Source organism: Penicillium bovifimosum (assembly GCF_028826915.1).
Source record: "Penicillium bovifimosum strain IBT 22155 chromosome Unknown utg000004l_segment0_segment0, whole genome shotgun sequence".
NCBI lineage: Eukaryota > Fungi > Ascomycota > Eurotiomycetes > Eurotiales > Aspergillaceae > Penicillium > Penicillium bovifimosum.
Window position 1 is genome coordinate 959,009 of NW_026622713.1, and position 21,779 is coordinate 980,787.

The following is a 21,779-nucleotide window of genomic DNA, read 5'->3' on the forward strand; positions in this document are numbered from 1 at the left end:
GGCGCGGTAAGGATTTCTTCTTTCACGGGGATGATGTATTCTGCTTTTTCGTCAGTCATACATAGTATTTAATCACTCGATGGGCTTTAAGCTCACTTGGGCGGTCAAAGCTCACGGGGAAGGAAAAAGAAACTGGGATTCAAATGTTTTTGCGGTGTCTTATTACAGACTATTCTCTTCAGCGAACTGGACGTCTCCGTAGCCTTATATATCTTGCGCGTGCACGGTTCTCTGTTAGTATCAGGCGACCGATGACTTTGTTCTATTGGGGTTCATGCGCTTCAGCTATGTTATCAAAGAACTTGGCGATTGGCTGCTGATATGGAGGCTGGAAGTGACGCCAACGAAAGATGCATGAGGCATTTTCATCATTAGGTCTCGTCTTGGGGATATCAGGAACATCCGGCTGATCAAAACTCAGGTTCAGAACCGTTCTTTTTTCCTCTGTTGTTTCGTTCCTCTGTTGTTTCGTTCCTCTGTTGTTTCGTTCCTCTGTTGTTTCATTCCTCTGTTGTTTCGTTCCTCTGTTGTTTCGTTCCTGCTTAGTTGTTTTTGACCTCAAGAAAACTAACCCACTTCAGTTTAGATCTGGCCCAGATCATATTGGGCTGCCGAACATGAGCAAGGGTACATCTTCGACCGATGGATTAGGCCTGGCATCACTGAGAAGTCGAGTTTGATGTTGGAGCACCTGAATCGTCACGCTAATCATACACAATTTGACCGTGTCTATGATACAGGGCGCCCCCATTTTCGTCCAACATATGGTAAACAATCAAAGAAAAAACCAGGTGAAATTATCCGCCCGGTACAGATTGGAATATAATTCAAAGCAATTCATTACTGCCTGCTATTGGGGGGAATGTCAATTTTTCTACCAATGGAACGTCTTTTCGGGTTCCACTTTTAGTTTGCTGCTAACTAAGCTGTGATTGGATCCTTCTCGTTGCTGGGTATTGATCATGTGGCCAAGTGGACGTGTATAATAGCCACCACTTCCCCGAATTTCTTCCAACTCGTGCCTCAATTTTCTTGAAAATAAAATTCCCGACTGCTATCCACACTTCTAGTGTGACGAATATCAAAATCAACAACGTTTGAAAGCTTGTCTTACTCAAGGCCATGGATGACCCTGTGAGGGAGTCAATCAAGGAGGTGGATGCAGACACCTGGCTCATCGGACCCTTGACACTTCATCGTTCAAAAGGCTACCATTCTACCTCGACCTGGTACGATCAAGACGACGATCTCAGTTATACCCTCACCAGCGCACCTATTCCCTTGCCTCCATCCGTACCATTGCCAGCGGAGCATTCGAATATCCGATTGGTGTATGATGCTGGGGACAGCTCTGCAGTCTGGTCTGTAGGAAAAAGCGCTTTTTGCAAGGTCAAACTAAGCGTGCCTGGTACAACACCAGAGGCTGCCACATTGAAGTATGTCCATGGACAGCGGCCTTATTTTGAGATCCCCAAGGTCTTGCATGAAACAGAGCACAATGGCCGGTCTTATTTGTTTCTGAGCAGAGTTCGAGGCCGAACCCTTGCAAACGCTTGGCCCACTCTAAATAAAGAATGGAGGGACCACTACATGGATGCCGTAGTGAGCGTCTGCAAATTCCTCGGGAGCCTGGAGAGTGACATGCTGAGTGGCGTGGACGGGAAGAATGTACTTGAACCGTTCCTAATCAAATACGGAGCGAAGGAAGATTACTCTTCCCACAACCTCCTTCAAGGGTGTGAATCTATGAATATGGACTGTTCAAAATTTGTATTCTACCATGCTGATCTCGGCCCTGGAAACATCATGGTGGAAGAAACACCGGAGACTGGCGTCGTCGGTATCATTGATTGGGAAGTTGCTGGCTTTTTCCCAAAAGGATGGATTCGAACCAAGTTTCGAATCAGCAGTGGACTGGATCTTCCAGATTCAGTTACAGACAACCCGACGGAGTGGAGGTCGGGTGTTCAAAACCTGCTTGGTGTGCATGGGTTTGAAGACTATTCGACGGAATTTGTGACTTGGTGGTTTCAGAAACCCGAATGAGGTACAATATGCGCCCGGTCCAATCGATGTTCTTTGATGTCTGTCGATAATCCTCCCGCCTCAGTATACTGAATGCAAGCTTTTTCCATCACAGGCAAATAGTAGGGAAAAAAAGAACAGATTGGTGGATTTTGAACTATCAATAAGATCATCAGCTCTAGTTGTCCGGAAAATGATTATTAGCCGCAAATTGTAATGGTTCAATTAAAAAGAAATTGTACTAAACTCGACGGTATGTTGAATACCCCTATTATGTATCAGGATCATTCTTGTCCTCACAGACATTCCCTTTTCCTTGTTGAAGCTCTTTGAGAATGAATCATTGTTATATGCACCTCCGCTTGACTCCACAATTGGAGTATCGACCCAAAGAAAGCCTTCCTGATAATAAGATCAATCCTTGTGTTCTAGTGGGTTTCAAGCGCTTCAGCTATGAATGCTATTACCGAAATTGGCGATTGGTTCCTGGATATGGAAGTCTGGAAGTGACGCCAATGAAAGATGCATGAGGCATTTTCATCATTAGGTCTCGTCTGGGGATATTGTTACGAGCCAGATCTTGATAGAAAGAGTGCTGATATTTAAGAAACTAAACGTGAGGAAGGAAAGAACAAGCGGCAAGCAACTATCTGAGATGAGCTTCTCATGCTCATGATCTTAGTGCCTCAGGCACAACAAGCACCCACCTTCTCGATCACGTGCCTCAGGATATCATAGCTCGTGACAGATATCAGGAACATCCGGCTGATCAAAACTTAGGTTCAGACCCGTTCTTTTTCCTCTATTGTTTCGTTCCTCTTTTGTTTGATGCCTTTCTGTTTCGCCGGTCCTCTTCTAACAGGTCTGTTTTGTCTTCTCTCCGTATATCTAAAGCGACCGAATACAGAGACATCCAGATCCAGGAGACTTAATTATAGAGGTGGCTGATTCTGAATAGACCTCGCCACAAACGGTCAACCGCGAAGAAACCGGCAAACCGCATGAAAATACTCACAGATATCGATTTCAACCCTTGTCTACAACCGTTTTGGATCGCAAGGTCTAGCATGGCAATTGCTGGTGAGAATCATATCAAGTCAAGGAAGTCTTGCGTAACTGGATCGTAAATGTAGAATCTAGATCTAGGAATCTAAATTTATCTTATTCTATAACGAAGTCATAGTTTACATGAATTGAGTAATTATAGGCTCTCAGCGATTTGACCTGTTTGCTAAACCGCTGTCTAACCACAGTATCCAAGTGCGGTTTCTGAATGTGGCCCAACCGATGGCAATTAAGATCATTCCAAACCTTAACCGCGTTTTGTGGTTACCTAAACGCACCGCAACGGTTTGACAGCGGTTGGTGCCGAGTTCTAATTCTGAAGCATTTTCTGAAAGATTATCTAAACTTCGTTTCTGTCGAAACATTTTGCTTCCTTACCAAGTTTATATAAATAGAGCCACTTGTGCTATGGTTTTATCGGCTTGCTACTAAACCTACCTGTCGCTTTCCAATTGCGATAGAATAATGTTTTGATTATGTTGGACAAGCCTTTTACCCTCGCTTCGCTCGGGAGGCTTGAAGGCGAAGTCCGTAGTCAATAAGTTAATCGCAGGAGGTTGATAGTTAGGACATTTTCATTTGGGCATCGCGAGAGTAGGCTAAACAGAAGGCGGGCATGCAGTTTTACATAGGGCCAATGATAACGCGAGAAGAAAAGGGCAACCCCACATCTAACTAACTTGTACAGCTGACTCCGTTGTATGGAAGCGCTGTACGACCTCTGGAAATAGAACATCTTCTGTTGCATGCGAGGCCTCTACGTGTAGGTCTGTAAGACCGATAGATTTGCCACTCCACACCCACCCTTTTAACGACTGTACCTGGCTCTTATTAAACGTGATAGCGAAACAGAGACGGATTGGAATTTACACGCGACGGAGAGTGAAGGATAGCCGGCCCTCGGTCGTCTCCAATGGCACACGCGGGATCACCTCCATTATCAGAGGCTGCGATGTGGTGAACAGTCATCCAGTGCTGCTTCATGCGCTTAGTTGTAACACAAAGATGGTCGCAGCGGGCAAAGGAACAGGCTAGCCCATTCTGTATGGGCAGTAACGGCACTGGGAACTGGGTTTCATCAGGCAAGACAACATCAGCGGGTCGATCCAGTTCAAATTGGGAGGCGTAGTCGATGAATGCTCGACGCGATAGATGATGAAGATGGTGGATTTCTTTGAGATGACGAGCGACTGCACCAGGCTGGATGGCGTAGCTGCAACATCGGCAGATCAATACCCGATATGTAGGCAGATAATGTAATAGCTCGGGTGGAGTGAGTCCATCCACTGACACTGAAGGCATCTCATGGCGTCACCTTTGATCCCAGTTCCAGATTAATCGGCGATTATCATTTAACCAAAAGAAAAATCCCCACAAAACCCCTCGGGAGTGGCTCACTTGACCAGCCGTTATCACAGCAGAATATACAATAGCGCATTTTGGCACATATCAAGGCCTTATTACCAGTCTTGAAATCAGTACCGAAGCTTCTCACTTCGCAGCTTGTCCTTCCTATGCAACCAGTCAAATGGCAGTTGCTCCCAGTTGGAAGACACACTCTTAGGTTGCGAAGAGCAGATATGTATTGGAGAGTGGCAGGTTGTGTGCTTACCGACAATGCGAGAGAAGCCCATAGCGTATCTCTAACATGGGCTACGCTGTGAATGGGTTGCCGAGAAGGGTCCGTTAAGCATTGGTCTTTAGCTGCAAAATTGCGGGTATGCCTGTCTATAATGTTAAATGAGATAGAGGGGTTGCTTAACTGAGGACAGTAGACTTTGTACAGTTCCATGGAACTCTCCCCGAATCAGGCAAAGCGCGCCGGCGATTGCTTCGCCAGCATACAGCCCATCTGAGCGATCCCTCCGTTCTCTTTTTTACATGAGTTCCACGTGCCAGTTCGCTATGGCCCTAAAGGAAACTCCCCGTTGAAAGACGTATCCCTCTGAGCTGCGTCGCAATTCTATGCATTACCTGTGCCACCCATATCTATACCCGCCATGCACCTGCAGGATGACACACGAGACCGGCCCTGCCTCCAATGTCCCCTCACTAGGCAAATCAGAAGCACGTGGGGCCTACAGATCAGCTTTGCGGCCGACGCTCGATGATGTGTTGTCCGACACTATGCCTCCACCGTACACCCTCAGCGAATTCATTGCATACCTCTCCCAAAAGCACTGCCTCGAGACGCTGGAGTTTATCGTAGAAGCGAATCGTTATCGAGAGACGTATAACTCGCTCATCGACCGAGCGGGTGAGTCCACAGTTATGACTGACGACTCGACAAACCAACACCTACGCACGCTCTGCCAGCTTCTCCTGACGACATACCTCATGCCCGGAGCGCCCCGTGAGGTTAACCTTCCCGTCGACGTGAGCGACGCTCTCCTACGCAGAGACTTTTCGACACCACTGCCTCCCGAGGTATTTGACCCCGCCGTGAAAAGCATACGTGACCTGATGGAAGATTCCATCTTCGTTGCATTCCTGAACAGCCGCCCTTTTTTGTGTGAGGATCCAGTATCGGAAGCGTCGAACAGAAGCGATGTCATGTCTTACCGCCCAGTCATAAACTCGGGTCAATCAACGACGCCAGTTCGCTTACAAGCTAAGCGCCCATCTCTCAATACCCAGGGAAGGAATTGGACATGGCCTCCCTGGAGACGCCAGGCTAATTGAGCCTTGGCCAGCCGCATCCCTAAATTCCTGGATTCCTCAGCTTGCCAAGCATGCACTGGAGCGTGCAGACCAGCAATGCTCGCAACTGCATATTGAGAGACTGGGACCGTGTCGAAGATATTAAGGTATACTCCGTCATCCATAAATAGTAGTCTTTTCAGTATGTTATGATGCTCTTCATCTGAAAGCCTATTGTTTAAGCGGCTTCCACACCAACCGCAGTACCGAGCGAATGCACGTTGAACCATCTAGCCCTTCACTAGTTGGACATCAAATCCAAACAAGTCATCTTGTTGCAAGGATAAATCCGACAGCGCAAAGACGATCGCAAAACCATGCTTTGATTTCTCGCTCCTGTAGATGTTTGTGACCTAAGAGCAACGGGAACCAAATTTGAACATGGTTTTGATAGCATAAGATGCCAACTACTGTCCTTCGTTTGCATGGTATCTCACAGGGCTACGCTGTCACGACCGTTCAATCAAAGCTTACCGATCAGTGATCTCTCATCGTTTCGGCGAAGGGGTCAGGTTAAATGATATCGACAAATACAAACCGGCTGAAGTAGAGACGTGAAGTTGATAATGGAGGGGCCGTGAGTTCTACAAAAGCAAAGGCGAAGGGAACTTGCCCGGGAACATTGTCGAAGACAATTATCCTCCTTGATATTGCAAGAGTCTACCAATTTGCTTCACCAAAGCACTTTCGACGTAAAATTAGAAAGTATACAGTTCACTTAACGCCAGCTGGGCCTTCCGTTCTTGTAAAATCAGTGCATCGATTGCCCTTCGCAGTCCGTCCGCCACTTGGTGAGCCCGAATGTCGCAAGGCGGTTTGTATGTATTATGTTGATAAAGCTGAGACAAGTCATCGGAGGCTTCAGCAACTAAATCCTGCAACCGTTTGAGGGACTCGTAACAAGAGCGATAGTACGCATTCTCACCCTGCTGACGACCAATCTCTCGGACTATTTCGGCAATCTCATCCATTCTGTCGTAGGCGGAAAAAGCTGGAAAAGTACAAAAATTGGCGCATTGGCACTACACCTTCCACTACCTATATATATTATACCGCATTCCCATCAGCGGAAGAAACAATGCTGTGCTTAATCGCAAGTCTAATTTACATCTGATTATTGCGGTTTCGGGCGGTAGGTAATACGTGTCTATTATCCAGGCTCACATTTTTGAATCACTGTAGGAGGTTCAAAAGCGTGACGGTCAAGGCATTGCTTCAGGTCGCTGCGTATTGGTCACATCAATTACTTTCATTCAAGGCAGGTGGTGCAGCTATTCACGAACGTACACTCACTTTTCTTTCCTCATGTGTCTCTTCAAGTGGCGATTACAGTCGTAGTAGTAGTAGTAGTAGTATTCATTTACACTGACCCCTCGCCGAAGCGATATGCAGTATACGACAACTATATATCCGAGTAGGTACATTGAGAATGATCCACTTCCTGACATGAACTTAGAGCCTCGTCACGGCCTCTCGTGGCCCACTGCCGCTCCCATTGTTAGGCTGCCCTCATGGCGCACGACTGCGAAACCGCTGTGACGCCTCGGCGAAGTCCAATACGGCCTGAACCGTCTTGGCCCTCGAGACGATGTCTGGTTTACCTTGCTCTCCTTCGTTTGAGCCTCCCAGCAGACTCGACACGCCGTTCAGCGCGTCCCCAACTTTCTGTCTCAATTCTACCCTCAGCTCTCGGAGCCTCGGGCATTCCATCAGCACGTGGGTGACCGTCTCCTGCGCACCGCATTCACATAGATCATCATCGCGGAAGCCGAATTTCTTCGCGTAGGTGGATAACCAGTTGTGACCCGTGCGTAGCTGCGTCAGCAGGTAGGCGCGATTCCTGGGTAAATTCCCGTAGAGCTTTCTCGTGTACCGCGCCGGTAGGCCACCGTCCATCTTTCGTAGGTGAGCACCTTTGGCGCTTGAGTTCCACTCTTGCCCCCACTGGGCATAAATATTGCTGCGGACAAACGCGTTCTCCCTCGATAGTGACGGCCGAAAGGGGTTGGTTTTTACCCGGTTGCGCGGCTTTGGCGAGTCGATCTGCAGTGTCGTTCCCTTGGGTTTTCACAGTGCCCTGGCATCCATTGGAGGCGAAGTCTGATGTTCTCCCTTTGCACCTCGGCAGCTGCCTGGAGGATTGCGTGGACGATGCGTTGTCCCGACTTATTCTTCACGTTCTGGACCGCCTGTAGAGCCGATCTGCTGTCGCATAGGACTGTTGCTGTTATGGGAACCCCGTTTAGGATGTTTGAACGTTGGTGGGCCAATTTGAACACCATATTGACCGCATAAAAGATGCCAATGAGTTCTGCTACATGAACCGACCAACGCTCCATCGGCCCCACCTAGACCTGTTGAGATTCCATGACCTCGTCGTTTTCGTTGAGTGTGACGACGGCAGCCCCCAGATGGCCCTCACGCCCTGAGGCGTCTGAGTAGATGACGAGGTCGGAATGTGACTGTGCCTTGTCCGCGCGCTCTTTTGCCAGTTCTCGGTCTGGCTCAATCTCAATCTCCGCGAACGCCTCGGTGCTCCATGGTGGAAGTGGTCTCGGATCGATCGATTCCAGTGTTGCCAACCTGGACGGGTCCATGGTCTTGAGAGCTTCTGCGAGGGGAAACCTGTAGCGTGATCTCATATTGTCCCTGCGTTTCTGGGCTCGTGATAGGGCACTCCAGATGGGGTGATCACGAGGCAGAGTGTGTAGTCTTGCGATGGTGCGTTGCGCTCGATAGCGGAGGCGGAGGTGTGTAGGAAGTATGTAGGCTTCCACCTCTAGCGTTGTTGTCGCTACCGTCCTGAATGCCGACAGAGTTCGGATCAATGAGGCTCTCTGTATTGTGTTCAATTGTCGTAGGTGGGTCTTGTCCCGAAGCGGGTCATGCCAGACTGTCGATGCATAGTCCACGATAGGTGTGACGCATGCTTGGTAGAGCTGTCGCATCTGTTCTGGACGCAAATGCCGTAGTCCACTTAAAGCGATTGTGGTTTTGGTAGCACGTTTGATGGCCTGCTGAACGTGTTCCTTCCAGCGGAGTTCATGGTTCAAACATTACCCCTAGCAATTTTGCTGTAGGTGACGGCTTAACGTCGGTTCCATTAAAGGTAAGATGCCCTTCCAGGTGCTCTCCCCTCTTTCTGGTGAGGTGTATGAGCTCGGTTTTCTCTGCAGCGAAGCTAGATCCGGTTCGCCGTGCCCACTTCTCGATACGAGGGATGTCTTCGGACTGCATGGTGGCTAGGTTATCCTCGGCTGAGCGGCCTACTCGCCATCGGAAGTAGTCGTCAATGAATGCCGACGCGCTTCCGTGGGAGTCGACAGGTTGGTCGACCAGGTCGGCGTTGAAGAATGCAAACAAGATAGGAGAGAGTGGAGATCCTTGCGCTAGTCCTGCATGTGCGAGGGGCTCTGTCTCTGTACGGAAATCGTCAAATCCGATGTTGGCATGACGGTCACTCATGAAGCTTGCAATCCACTTCCGTACTATCATCGGGATCCCTCTCGCCTGTAACGAGTGATCTAGGCCCACCCAGTTCACCCCGTTGAAGGCACCCTTGAGGTCGAATGAGATTAAAGTCACCACCTTGTATTTGTACCACGCTTGGTCTATCGCATTAGACAGCACCACCAAGGCTTGCTCGGTGGTTCGGCCTGGGCGTCCGCCGAATTGGCTGTTCGGCAGCAGGCTGTGCTTTTCTGCCAGATAGGAGAGCCGTCGCGCTATAACTGCTTCGAGGAGCTTGCCGAGCGTGTTCAGCAGTGAGATTGGTCGATAGGCGCCGGAAAGCGAGTAGTCTGGATTGCCTGGCTTCCGTAACACAATGATCTTCGCGCTGCGCCATTGTTTTGGATGGTGTCCTAAATCTACACATGCCGTGAAAATGTGGACAATATAGGTCTTCAGATGTACCCATAGATTTTTCCAGACCAGCATCGGTAGGTTGTCCTCCCCTGGCGCTGTCGACCCCTTTGCTATCCTCAGTGATCGCTCAACCTCTAGTTCCGTGATCGGATACCACGAGAGCTCAGGGTGCGGTGAGATCGATGGCCCAGGCTCGGGCGTGTGCATAATAGGGCAGAACGCGTCAAGGAAAGCTTTCGCTTTGTCTTCATTCTGGGTGATCTCCTCCGAGCCAGCTCGCAATGTCGGGGTACAACCCCATGTTTCCCGAGGCTTCATGTAGGTCGCGGCTTTCCAGAGCTTCCCTTCGCCTGCTTCGTCTAGGAACTGTCTCCAGTGTGATGCTTTGGTTTTCCCGATGGTCCGGGTTCACGCTCGCCGCTTTTGTCGCATATCCTGAAAGGCAGCCGTGGTGCTAGGGTGGTCTCGTCCGAGCTCCGCGCAGCTCGCCTGCCACCTCCTGCGTAGCTGATTGACTTCCACTTGCTGCACCTTGAGATCCGGGGTAAACCATCTCTTAGAGTATGGTGTTGGGCGCATGTCGGGCGTGAATCGGTCGACCGCCTGGGTCGTCGCTGATGTGAGCTTCTCCACCACTCGGTCGAGTGTTGGCCGGGTCTTAATGTCCCTCCATGGCCACATCTGACGAGCTACTTCCTCGCCGATTTTGGACCAGTCCGCCCGTCCGTACGCTTTCCTCGCTTTGGTTCTTGGCTTAGTCTGGGGCTGCAAATTCCATTCCGAGTAGGTGGCGCGGTGGTCAGATCCGTAGTTCTCGTGGTACAGATGGCATTTGACGAGCAGGCTCGGGCTGTTTGTCACGGTCTGATCAATGGTTGAGTTTTGTCCTGGGTTGTTCAAGGCCCAGTAAGTTGCCGTGCCTCGGGGGAGGCAGCTTTAGAGGTTGTGAGTCTGGAAAAAGTCGATTAGGTCGCTGGCGTCTTCGATAAACCTGGGCGCGACGTGATTGCCGCCCCACATCGGATGGTGTCGGTTGAAGTCGCCAGAAACAATAATACTGGTCGACCGCTGCTCGTTTTGTGTAGTAGCTGCGATGGAGCTCTGAATCGCAGTGAGGGCTGGCAACGCCGATGCGTCATCGCCGGTGAAAAGTGGTACTGGCGGAATGTAGATAGAAAAGAGAAGTGTTTGAGAGTTAGCTGTCCAGATCTTGATGGCCGCGATATCTGGGTGGTCGCATGGTATCTGACGGTGTGAGGAGGTGGAGATTCGTCTGTTGACGTAGATCAGGCTGCGAAACCGACCAGCATCGAGCTGTGCGGTAGGCCGATATAGTCGCCAGGCGCTGTGATTGACGTGTGTGCGGTACGTGGTGATGGACGGCTCCTGGATCAGAAGGACATCCAGGTCTTGGCTTTGAGGATCATTGATCAGTGCCTCCATTCTTGGTCCAGATTTCATCATGTTCAACTGTAGGATACGGAGGTTTCTCTCTAGCATCTGAGGGGGTTGGTGGTCGCTGGTCCTGGACACTGTCGATCGTCGGTCGGATGTTCGCCACTACAATCCAGGCACCGTGCTCTCACTCCCGGTGGGCATCGTTCACGCTCGTGTTGTCCTGCACAGTGTCCGCATCGTGGCGTTTCCTTGCACGTCCATGCCAAGTGTCCGAACCGTTGGCACCGAAAACACCTCTTTTTCTTGATCTCACGTCGCTCAACATAAGGAATGTAGTGCTGGCTGACAAGGAAGGCGTTCCGCAGCATGTGTTCCGCTCCTTCTGCGGAGTCAAACCAGATTCCCAACGATGCGAACTTCCCCAGGGCCTTATCTTTCGCTTTTATCCAGGCCAGTTCGTCGATATGGAAACCGAGTTCCGCCAGGTCGTTGTCGTTGCTGATCTTCTCCGCTGCCTGGGCGGCCCCTGTTTCCAGGTCAAATTCCTCGGTAGGGGTACGGTGGACTACAACACCGAATCGCGGTTTGACCAGTTTCGTGTTGTTGCCTAATTTGTGTAGCCATCCAGTGTTATTGCGCGCTGCTTCAGCCGACTCCGTATTTTTGAATCGAATAAAATAGCCGGTCTTGGTGGTGCCAATGCCCGCTACTTGGGCGTCTTGCGTTGCATCGTCGCTCTGCAATGCAGTGCGAATGTGGGTGTTGACGGCATCGGTGGGGAGATATCGTCCAAATGCGTTTCCGTCGCTGTCTTCATTGTTTCTTGGATCGACAAAGGTTCTCTGGGTGCTGATTCGGACGCAGTTTTGCTCTTTCTCAGACTGTTGGTGGTTCAGCGGGGGTGTGGTATTGCCGCCCTTGGCTACGACTGCTGCCCAGGTCCTGCTCGCGGTCACTGCTGGGGCGCTCTCGAGCTGCTCCCGTAGTGCTTTCACTTCCTCGTGGAGCCTCTCGTTCTGCTCCTGGAGGACATTCTGATTGTGTTTGATCTCCTGGGGTTCGTTTTGCGTGGCTGCGATGGTCGTGGTTTGGTGGCGGATGACGTCCTTCAGGGTGCTGATCAGTTTCCACACCTCCTTGGTGGTGATTCGACCGGCTGGATCCGACGGAGCGAAGATATCTCCACTCCGGGTTCGCTTCCGGCTTTCGATGGTGGTTCTGGCTTCGAGGTCGTCCTCCGTGAAGCTGGCGGTGGTTTCCTGCGTGTTTGTGGGAGGGGTCTCGGGCCCTCCCGCGGGTGGGTCCGCCATCAGTCAGGGGTAAGTTCCCGCTCCGCGCACAATGCCGCAATGTTTATATCGTCGGAATATCAACCACAACGTCGAGCTCAAAACATTACCCCTTGAGTATCACCTAGTACAGTGGTCTTCGGGGCGATTACAGTCGCGACCGCTATTGCCTTCCATGTCGGGGAACATAGAGAGGCACTTTCAAACCCTAATCAAATAAAACGCTATTCCGACTATGTTAGTCTAGTATTTGAAGATCTGTTCTGGCGTTGAATGGTATAATACTAAACTCGGTAAAACCTGGTTAGGCCGTATGGTAGTGTACAGCAAGCCATTAACCACATCTCTAACAGCTGACGCCGCTGAAGGCCATGTCTTTACTTTGATGAAATGGAATACTGCTATGGGTTGAATTCTAGATGCTGGTGACCTCGAGTATCAGGATGCATTTAAATGTTGGTCTAAAAAGACCCTCGGCTGAGGGATCACGCAAATGTCTGTAGATGGGAAATAAATTGACTAAGAAATGTCACGGGCTGCGAAAAATTCTTTAACACTTTGGTGGACAAAGTGGAATCGCGTGCCAGGCTCAACAACAGATAGAAATCCTTTGCAACTCGAACAAATGGTCTCAGTTGTCTCCGCCTCTGTGAGACCCCTCCCAAGACGCTGCGCGGATGCGACGTCCGTTAATTCCGTAGTTAAAGCACCCATCAACTTGCTCACGGTAACAGGACCTTTAGTATCAAGCACTATCCCCAGAGCCTTCTTGGCCAACACCGCTAATTCCGTTGGCTGGTGCACGACATCGTCGAGCTTTAACTCGTACAACTCAACGAGATTTAAAGGTGCGTCGTTCAGTAAACGTTCAAAAGTGGCTCTGGTCTCGGACTGAGCTAGAGATTCTATCATAGTAGTCGCGGATATCGAACTATGAAGGGTTAGTCATCGGCATGTTCAATGATGCACATCATAGTAACCAAAGGATGTCAAGTAAAGCCGCTTGTAAGCGCTTTTGAAAAGTTCATACCTCCCATTACTCTGCTCGAAAATGAGATTGGCTGCCTTGGTAACGGTTTCAGGACTGTGATCAAGATATGCTGTTATGCGAGCGTTCTTCTCGAGCATTTTCTTTATCATGTCAAAGTGGATAGATAAAGTCATGGCATCGTCAGCGTGGACTATAACACTGTCTTGTAGGCTCCCGAAGGCTGCACTTGTTCCTCGCCCTGCTGCCAAGATCTTCACGGGCGGTTTGATTTGTAGAAGAGATTCGACAACGTTTCGACTCGTCCCTTCACACTCGTCCAGTCCATCCAGTATAACATAGAAGTGTTTGAGGTCACGCCGAGCTCGGCGGATTAGATCGATACTCTCGATTAAGGATAACGGGCCACCAGTGACCCTTAGAGCGGCAATGTGTTCCATGAGGTAGGGACGCTCCAACAATATTTGCTGCACGATGTTGGACAACACCAGAGCCTCGCTGAGCTTCCCTCGCTGTGAGAAGTTAAAGGCAAAGTATACGACACAAGTGTCAATTTCTGACTGATGCCAGACTTTGAGGAAGAACCGGGTCACTTCGCAAATTGATGATTTGCCTGATCCCGGAGAGCCTGTGAGCACCAGGGTGCTTGGAGTATGACTCGTATCATGCCATTTTTTGAAGACATTGTGGCGTAGAAACCACTCAGCACCGGCCCTCCTCTCCATGACTTCGTCTCCATTCAACTCGTGAAACAATCCTCCCAAAGACAAAGACTTCACAATGAGCTCTTGCTCTTTAGAAAGCGACATTACGGTTTGCCTTTGCGTACGAAAAGTAGCTTCAGTCAACTGCTTCTGAAGTTCGTGAAGCTCACTTCGGATGGCCTTGGAAAGCCGAATATGGTCATTCGCCATAGCTAAAAGGAAATGCGACTTTAGCTTTTCAAGCGAAGTAATCATCTCTTGGAAACTAGTCTGATCGAACGGCCACCGAAGCTGATCAAGAACAGTTTTGGTTCTGGCGCCGGAATGTGTTATGCTTAGCTTCCTGGCCATGCGCTCAAGAAGCTCCTGGAATGTGGGCAATGGGCCATTGCGGGCGGATAAGCTTTGAATGGTATGTGACCAATCTTCATCTTGAACCTCGTTCGTGAGTTCGACTAGGGTAGAGAGCAGGCCTCGAGCCTGAATAAGCGCAGCAAGTAGCTTTCTTTTCTGAGCGGGTGCATCGATGACCGTGTTCAGGTAATTGATAACAGCGCCTGCTAGTTGAAGGAGTGCGACCAAGGAGGCGGCATTGCTAATACCGTCCATGTCAGTTCGTAGGTTAAAGTGCTGTTCGACAAAGAAATATGCTCAGGGACAAAGCACGCTGCATATATTATGTAGCAACCAGCCTTTTGAATTGGAATGAGGCGAGAAATTTCAGAATGTAAACGAAGCGACAGAGATTCAGAAAGTGATGGGGAATGCCAAGCTTGCCACCTGTCAGCTCTGCTCTGATTGGCCTGTTGTTGAGAAATGTCCTTTTGGTCAGGAGAGTCACCAGATTAAGCATGGATTGTCCCAGGATCCAGGAAACAAGCCACGTGCGTACTAAATATATATTCGACCAGGCCACATTGTCTACAGCAGTAGCCTTCTTCATGGGACGCAAAACATGGAGCTGAAGAGTACGGAGGGAAATGAAGGAGCCAAGGACGTTGAAGGTAGATCAACCCACCTCGGCAGATCTCTTCCTACCCTTCGAGAACCCACTTGAATATTTTCTGGGAATTCACCGTATTTTAAAATGACTCAGTCCATGCTGAAATCCATTACGTTAAAAGGTGCGATACGGCTAAACAGTGACTGTTTCTAAAGTAACTTCATATGGTTTAGCGTGGCTTCGGGTACGGACCGAGAATCAAACGATGTGTCCACAAGGGGGAAACTGTTTTCGACTGTATAGTGTAGCAGATATATCTGGGAGGCTTTCGCCACCTTCTCATTCAGCCAATGGCAGAAAGTTAATGTGATCTCACTGGTCCGTGGCACAATCCGGGGAAGGGCTAGCAGAGTACGAGGTGGCGGGTGTGCGACGAAAGTTACGGGGCTGGGGGCATATTGTGAATTCTCGTCCCATGGGTCGATCGTCCGGGGTTGATAGGCAAAATCACCGAAAAGGCTATCGGTCAGTGGATATCTTCGGGCAACGGGAAGCCTAGGCAAAACGAGCTGAAGGTGATTAGCCAGGAATCCGACGTCCAGTAAGATGCAAAAGTGAAGCATGATGATGAGTTGGCGGAGATTACGGTAAGGTGCCATACTGTTGAGCCTTGACTATCAACCTGACCCCGGATGGACCCCAAGGGAAGCTCGAGGTTTTCTGCAGTGAAACAGATGCGAGGTGCAGGAGGAGAATTGTTGATAGATTGCCAATTCAAGAGCTGTCTTTGTTTGCTGGGTTTGCATGGAACCTTCTGGAAGCTCTAGTCTTCTATCCTAGGACATTGAATCTTTCATACTGGTATCATAAAGGGGCCTGATATTATTACAGTCGGTTGGTTGGTTGGTTGGTTTCATTTACCCTGACCCCTCGCAAAAAAGCGATATGCAGGCTACCACAACTATATATCTGAATGTTCAAACATGTATCGTGCACCCCTTCCTAAACGAACTTAGAGCCTCGTCGGGGCCTGTCGTGGCCTAGTAGCCCTTGCTTGTCTTGCTGCCCTCATGGCGCGCGGCTTCGAAATCGTTGGGACGCCTCCGCGAAGTCCAAGACGGCCTCCACCGTCTTGGCACGTGAAGCATTATCAGGCCTACCTCTCCCCCTTTCTCCAGATCCTCCTAGAAGTGTTGGCATGCTATTGAACGCGTCGCCGACCTTCACCCGGAGCTCTCGGCGCAGGTCTCTGAGTGCAGGACAGTCTAGCAGAACATGTATCAGGCTTTCCCGTTCGCCGCAGACGCACAGGTCGTCATCGCGGAAGCGGAAAGTCTTCGCATATGTTGATACCAGCAGTGTCCCGTTCGCAATTGCGTGAGTAGGTACGCTCGATTCCTTGGCAGAGATCCGTAGGGCCGCCTCGTGTATTTGGCCGGCAATGCGTTATCAATCACACGAAGGTGGCCGCCATTCCTAGACTCCTTCCATTCTCTCTCCCATTGGGTGTGGATTCCTTTCCTAATGTGGGCCCTCTCGCGTGATAGCAAGGGGGAAAATGGGTGGGTTTTGCCAGGTGTGGCTGCCTCTTTGGCCAGTTGGTCTGCGGTGTCGTTCCCAGGTGCTTCGCAATGTCCAGGCATCCACTGTAGTCGGACAGCGATGCCGTGGGTCTTGGTGTTTGCAGCAGCCCGTAGAATAGCGTGGATGATTTGTTGCCCTGATTTGTTCCCTGGGTTTTGGATTGCTTGTATAGCCGACATGCTGTCGCTGAGGATGGTGGTAGATCTCACCCGCGCATTGGTTGATCTCCGGCGTTGGAAGGGCGATCTTGTTGATGATGTTGATGGCATACAGGATTCCGATCAGTTCGGCGGCATGCACAGACCATCGTTCCATGGGTCCCACTTGTATCTGTAGTTTCTCAGTTGTTTTCAGCGAGTCGTCAAGCACAACGGCCGCGGCGCCTAGGTGACCTTGGCGTCCAGATGCGTCGGAGTATACGACAATGTCCGAGTTGGTCCTTGCCGCTCCCGCCCGTTCCATCGCAATCTCCCTATCTGGTTCAATCTCGATCTTCGAAAAGGCTTCTGTCCGCCACGGTGGCAGTGGAGTGGGGTCGATCATTTCTAGTTCATGAAGTCTCTCCAGGCTCATTGTTTTCAGGGCCTCCGCCAGCGGGAACCGGGCACGCGATCGAACGTTATTCCGTCGTCTTTGGGCCCGAAGCAAGGTGTCCCATATAGGATGTTTCTGAGGCAGGGTGTGGAGTCTGGTGATGGTGTTTTGTGCGCGGTGGCGGAGACGAAGATGGGTTGGGAGGACATGCGCTTCAACCTCGAGCGTGGATGTGGCCACTGTCCGAAAGGCAGAGAGAACTCGGATGAGTGCTGTTCGCTGAACGGTGCGTAGCTGTCGTAGATGGGTCTTATCTCGGAGTGGATCGTGCCAGACCGTTGACGCGTAGTCAATGACCGGTACGACACACGCCTCATATAGCTGTCGTATCTGCTCTGGGCGGAGCTGTCGCAGCACCTGTCTTTCACCGGGTATTCTGGATAAAAATGGATATCTATGCCGACATCAAACAAGCCTCAATAGGCTCTCGCTCATCACAGATGGGTCGTGTCCTGATGCAGGAGGTGCGCTGGATGGTCTTTCCGAGTTTTCCTCTTTGAAAATCATAGAGTGGGAAGGTATTCAGCAACCTGCAGAGGTCGATTGTTTACAACGATGCATCCGCCGAAATTCTTCACATTTGACAACTCTCTCAATTGGGTTTGTCAGCTCTGCCGATGAGTACGCGGGCAGTAGATGCTGAATTGCAAAATCCGGGGATTGGTCAGATCGTGACTTCTCAGATGAATTTCACTAGCAGAGAACTCACCTTGATCGCTCTGCAGTTGCGATTGAAAAATCCTTGTATCCATTCATTTACCCATTGGGAATTCTCTGGAAGAACCCGATCAACAATCAGCTCCGTGTCCTGAAAGTATTTCTCATAGAATCATTGTGTGCCCTCATCCCTCCCTGGGGCATCCCCTGGTACACGGCCAAAGCCCCCATTCCACTTAACCACTCTTACATCTACACGAGCAAGGCGTATGTAGTGTATGACAGATGGTTATTTCCCCTTGAAGCCTTGGCACTTCCTTTCCTGCATCTGAAGCAGCTATCTTAATATCAAGATTATGAATGTTTGATTGATCGGAAAATCTAGCCAGGCCCGTTCAGCGGCAAAGTTGAACAAAAGTGCAATACGCGAAATGAACATCTACTGATGCAAAGTTCACCGACAGTGTGTAGTCCGCCTACGTAGGCCATGCCGAACGGCGTATCCGGTCATGAGATTAGTCTCCGGTTAAATTATTTTTCAAAATATAGCGCAGTCAAATAACCAGCAGATACTTGTACGGACGATCGTTCAATCTGCACTGGGCGGATCCTTCATACTATGCTGTATCTCGCAATCCGCCCTACCCAATTGCCACTATCGTTCAATTGGTCGATCGTAGGTCGCTCAACTTTGAGCTGAAATGGTAAAAGCCCTACCCAGGGATCTTTAAATCAGGGTACAGCCAATTTATACATGTTCCTTTATTCGATGCTTGGGAACTTCCATCATTATCTTGCATTCTTCGAGAATATTCCGGCGGACATGTACCAGTCTTCTTGCGTTGCACTCCTCTCGCGATTGTTTCGCGGACATCGATCGCTAGCCCAACTCCTTCAGATTCCACCCCTCGGTTGGTGCAGTGGATCCCAGGTTGTAAGTGATATTAGGACATTTGTGTAGTAACATGCTAATTGTTGTGCCCGCAGCAGCATTCTATCATAGATCATTCTGATCAACTGATGCGTTCCCTATTCCGAGGATACCGTCCTATTTTCAAGCCTCATTATCTGGGGTGGGAGGCAGAATCACTGCTGCGCCTGACTCCTTCCCAGCAAATGTGCTACTACGATGGCAAATTGTTTGGTGGATACATTGCCTTCCTGATGGACCGTATTCTCGCAAATTGTTGCAAATGTGACGAACCAGCCTTCACTGCCTACCTGAATACATCGTTTATTCAGTCTGTTCCACCGTCAGCACCAATTCTTCTCCGTGCATGGCCGGACAAAATTGACGGCGGCAAGATTTTCCTCAAAGGGTCAATACAAATCCCCGCGGAGGCACCTCATGAATGGGTCGACGCTATTCGAACAGACGCGCTCTTCATCAGGCCAAAACCCTGAATATAGAGTGGAACGTGCGGACCCTTCCCGCAGCACGAGTTGTGGCTGGACAAAGTGACTTCTTCTCTGGACAAAGCTTAGATATACAGTATTTTCATTCGTTTGTGATTGACAGTAGTCACATACAATACTGTACAAGGCCACACGCATGGTGATCACATCGATTGGGTTGTACTGTACTGTACAGTTCAACGAATCGTTCGGTACTCCAGTAAACACACGGTATTGGTCCTCTGAAGGCAGACCGGTATGAACTATGCTAATATATTTAGTTAGTTTTCTGTTAATTCTCATGTATGGCTTAATGGCATCGTGGGATCTATGGGATTTGTGGGGCTCATGGGAACTGCGGGATCTACAGGAATCGACGTGGTTCAAGTGGAAGACCCAACGGTGGCGCTTCCCTTTCCCGATCTCGACGGAACACACAACATGCTCCCAGTCATTCCACGTCCAGTTCTGGTGGGCCAAAGACTGTTTTAGGCGTAGTGCGGCCACTTCCAGAGTTAGGAAGGGTTTTTTTCTAGCCTTCCAATGGCCATAGCCCGAGAATTCCACTAGACGAAGGAGGGTGTCGTCCAAAGCGCTTAAACCGCTTTGTTCGCGAATGTCTCGGTACACGATAGAGGGATCGCGCGTAATTAAAGGGAGGATCAAGCGTTTGTCAGCCTCAGAGAGAAGAGGGGTTTGAGGGCGGCTCTTCCTATCTGCTCGGGCGCGTTCTTGTGCAAGGGTATATTTGATGGTTGAAGGGGTTGAACCATAGTGTCGCGCAATAGTGGCTGTGGGGGTCCTAATTTCAGCCTGGCCAATGGTTTTACCACGTAAGTATGGAGGTAACTCACTTCCTTTTACCCTATTTAAACTAACAGGACGTAAGAGCGTTTCGGGAACCATGGTGTTTGAAGAAGGTGAGTTGGTGGGCACGCGTCCTCAAAATGCAGGTGTGGGGCCGCATCCACGGAAACTTGCGGAGGGACTGTATAATCATGCTTTTTTTTTCGTCAGGGTCACGTAGTTACAGGAATCCTTTATGGGTTACCTGGCACGGGCATCCTTCTTGGGACCGCCCTTCGGGCGGACTTACGAACTTGTATACATAGTAGACATAGTAGACATAATAGACAGAGTAGACATAGTAGACATAGTGGATGACCCACTATTCTCGACAGGATCTAAAGATATGAATGTCTTCGGCACTCGCCACACCATCGCTCCACATAACCTTTAAGTATCCCGACATTGAATTTATAAGTTCTCTGCGCGACCTCTAGGGTTGTGTGATCACTCGGAGTGAGCCATCAGACAGAGCGGGAGGAGCAAATTTAAGGATTACATTGAATCCATTAAGGACTGTAGCTCACCAACACAATTGCAAACTAGGGCACAGGAGGATGGACCTGGAATACCGACTGCAAGGTAAGAGGCAACAGCTCTCTAAGCAACCTGATGAAAAAGAAGTATTAAAATTTAAATATCCTTTGCCTCGCATGGTTGTGTCTTTTCTGGAAGTCGGTGGCCCTTTAACATCTCCATAGCTTTCGCAATCCCCATGTGCGCGCGACTCAGATCTTCTTCCAACTGTTTCACCAGGGATTTGGTCTTGCCGAGTTCCTCGTGAATCCTGCAATACTTTGCCTCCCACTCCTCTTTTTCGTCAAACAATTTCTCTGAATGTAACTGGGCACGTTCAAGCTCGGCAGTAAGTTCCTGTTTTGCGCCTTCGAGTCGTTGAATAGTGGCCGTGAAAGAGTCGCCCTCAAAAGCTGTTCCGGGTAGCTTAGAAGGATTCGACGAGCTCGGCTCCTTTGGCTTTTAGTATTTGGGAACCTCGGCAAACATTGGTGGCTCACCTCATCGCTCATCTTCTTATCGGAGCCAGCATTCGATTCCCGCAGCGTCGGCGGACTAACAGCTTCGATCGAGTGCCCAAGTGCATCAAGTATCGCCTGGTACAAGCCAACCGTTCCATTGCTCAAATTCGATTTCAATAAGTATTCTTGAGACTTTGACACCGACCATGCATAGCCGTCTCCTGCGGAGGGCTGTAATCGGACCCGACCCGGTGCGACAGTAAGGCCTAATCGCTCGTCTGAATATCATTATTAGCTACCACCGGGGATGTGTGCGTTTGATTTTGAGGTGACATACGAATATGAGCTGCCAGCGCTTCCCGGCATTTCTGCCTTAGCAGCGCACGTTTCTCGTTGCTTGAGAGTATCATTGGAATAATTTTGGCGGCAGGTCTAGTACTGTAGTTCGTCCTATATACATATCTGATATGGTAATCCGAATTTCCTTGAATCGGTGTTGACGTTTATTATAGGTACTCGCAAAGGGTTTACTGTTTCTTTTCTTCGAATGATCCGGCATGAAAGTGATGACCACTCCTGTTTATCAGTCAGAATTACTACAGTAGTTAGGGGTCGTTAATTGGATAATAGATAAGCACCCGGTAATGTGGATCCTGGTTATTCCGGCAACCCGGTCATCGACACGCACCTCAATTTTCTTCTCCTCACCAAACCTCCTATTTTCCACCAATCCGTGGTCAGAAAGCC

General features: G+C 49.7%; 8 protein-coding genes across 8 annotated transcripts; 3 read left to right on the plus strand and 5 right to left on the minus strand.

Moving 5' to 3' along the window:
* Positions 1–1,122: 1,122 nt before the first annotated feature.
* N7515_004650 (uncharacterized protein) lies at positions 1,123–2,046 on the plus strand (the record flags this gene model as incomplete). Its single annotated transcript, XM_056665394.1, has 1 exon — positions 1,123–2,046. The coding sequence occupies one exon, from the start codon at positions 1,123–1,125 to the stop codon at positions 2,044–2,046; it is 924 nt and encodes a 307-aa protein (XP_056522344.1).
* Positions 2,047–5,103: 3,057 nt separating this feature from the next.
* N7515_004651 (regulator of G-protein signaling domain-containing protein) lies at positions 5,104–5,772 on the plus strand (the record flags this gene model as incomplete). The annotated part of the gene is made up of 1 exon (XM_056665395.1): positions 5,104–5,772. The coding sequence occupies one exon, from the start codon at positions 5,104–5,106 to the stop codon at positions 5,770–5,772; it is 669 nt and encodes a 222-aa protein (XP_056522345.1).
* A 716-nt stretch (positions 5,773–6,488) lies between these two features.
* N7515_004652 (uncharacterized protein) lies at positions 6,489–6,761 on the minus strand (the record flags this gene model as incomplete). The annotated part of the gene is made up of 1 exon (XM_056665396.1): positions 6,489–6,761. One exon carries the CDS (start codon positions 6,759–6,761, stop codon positions 6,489–6,491), a length of 273 nt encoding a protein of 90 aa, XP_056522346.1.
* A 538-nt stretch (positions 6,762–7,299) lies between these two features.
* Positions 7,300–12,365, minus strand: N7515_004653 (uncharacterized protein; the record flags this gene model as incomplete). The annotated part of the gene is made up of 8 exons (XM_056665397.1): positions 7,300–7,848; positions 7,911–7,979; positions 8,145–8,804; positions 8,851–10,027; positions 10,070–10,591; positions 10,649–11,182; positions 11,244–11,303; positions 11,350–12,365. The coding sequence occupies 8 exons, from the start codon at positions 12,363–12,365 to the stop codon at positions 7,300–7,302; spliced, it is 4,587 nt and encodes a 1,528-aa protein (XP_056522347.1).
* A 498-nt stretch (positions 12,366–12,863) lies between these two features.
* Positions 12,864–14,645, minus strand: N7515_004654 (ATP-binding protein; the record flags this gene model as incomplete). Its single annotated transcript, XM_056665398.1, has 2 exons — positions 12,864–13,275; positions 13,375–14,645. 2 exons carry the CDS (start codon positions 14,643–14,645, stop codon positions 12,864–12,866), a joined length of 1,683 nt encoding a protein of 560 aa, XP_056522348.1.
* A 1,402-nt stretch (positions 14,646–16,047) lies between these two features.
* N7515_004655 (ribonuclease H family protein) lies at positions 16,048–17,664 on the minus strand (the record flags this gene model as incomplete). The annotated part of the gene is made up of 4 exons (XM_056665399.1): positions 16,048–16,377; positions 16,437–16,711; positions 16,773–17,514; positions 17,569–17,664. The coding sequence occupies 4 exons, from the start codon at positions 17,662–17,664 to the stop codon at positions 16,048–16,050; spliced, it is 1,443 nt and encodes a 480-aa protein (XP_056522349.1).
* Positions 17,665–18,583: 919 nt separating this feature from the next.
* Positions 18,584–19,218, plus strand: N7515_004656 (hotdog fold domain-containing protein; the record flags this gene model as incomplete). Its single annotated transcript, XM_056665400.1, has 2 exons — positions 18,584–18,748; positions 18,802–19,218. The coding sequence occupies 2 exons, from the start codon at positions 18,584–18,586 to the stop codon at positions 19,216–19,218; spliced, it is 582 nt and encodes a 193-aa protein (XP_056522350.1).
* A 1,470-nt stretch (positions 19,219–20,688) lies between these two features.
* N7515_004657 (uncharacterized protein) lies at positions 20,689–21,398 on the minus strand (the record flags this gene model as incomplete). The annotated part of the gene is made up of 3 exons (XM_056665401.1): positions 20,689–21,030; positions 21,072–21,310; positions 21,332–21,398. 3 exons carry the CDS (start codon positions 21,396–21,398, stop codon positions 20,689–20,691), a joined length of 648 nt encoding a protein of 215 aa, XP_056522351.1.
* Between the last annotated feature and the right edge of the window lie 381 nt (positions 21,399–21,779).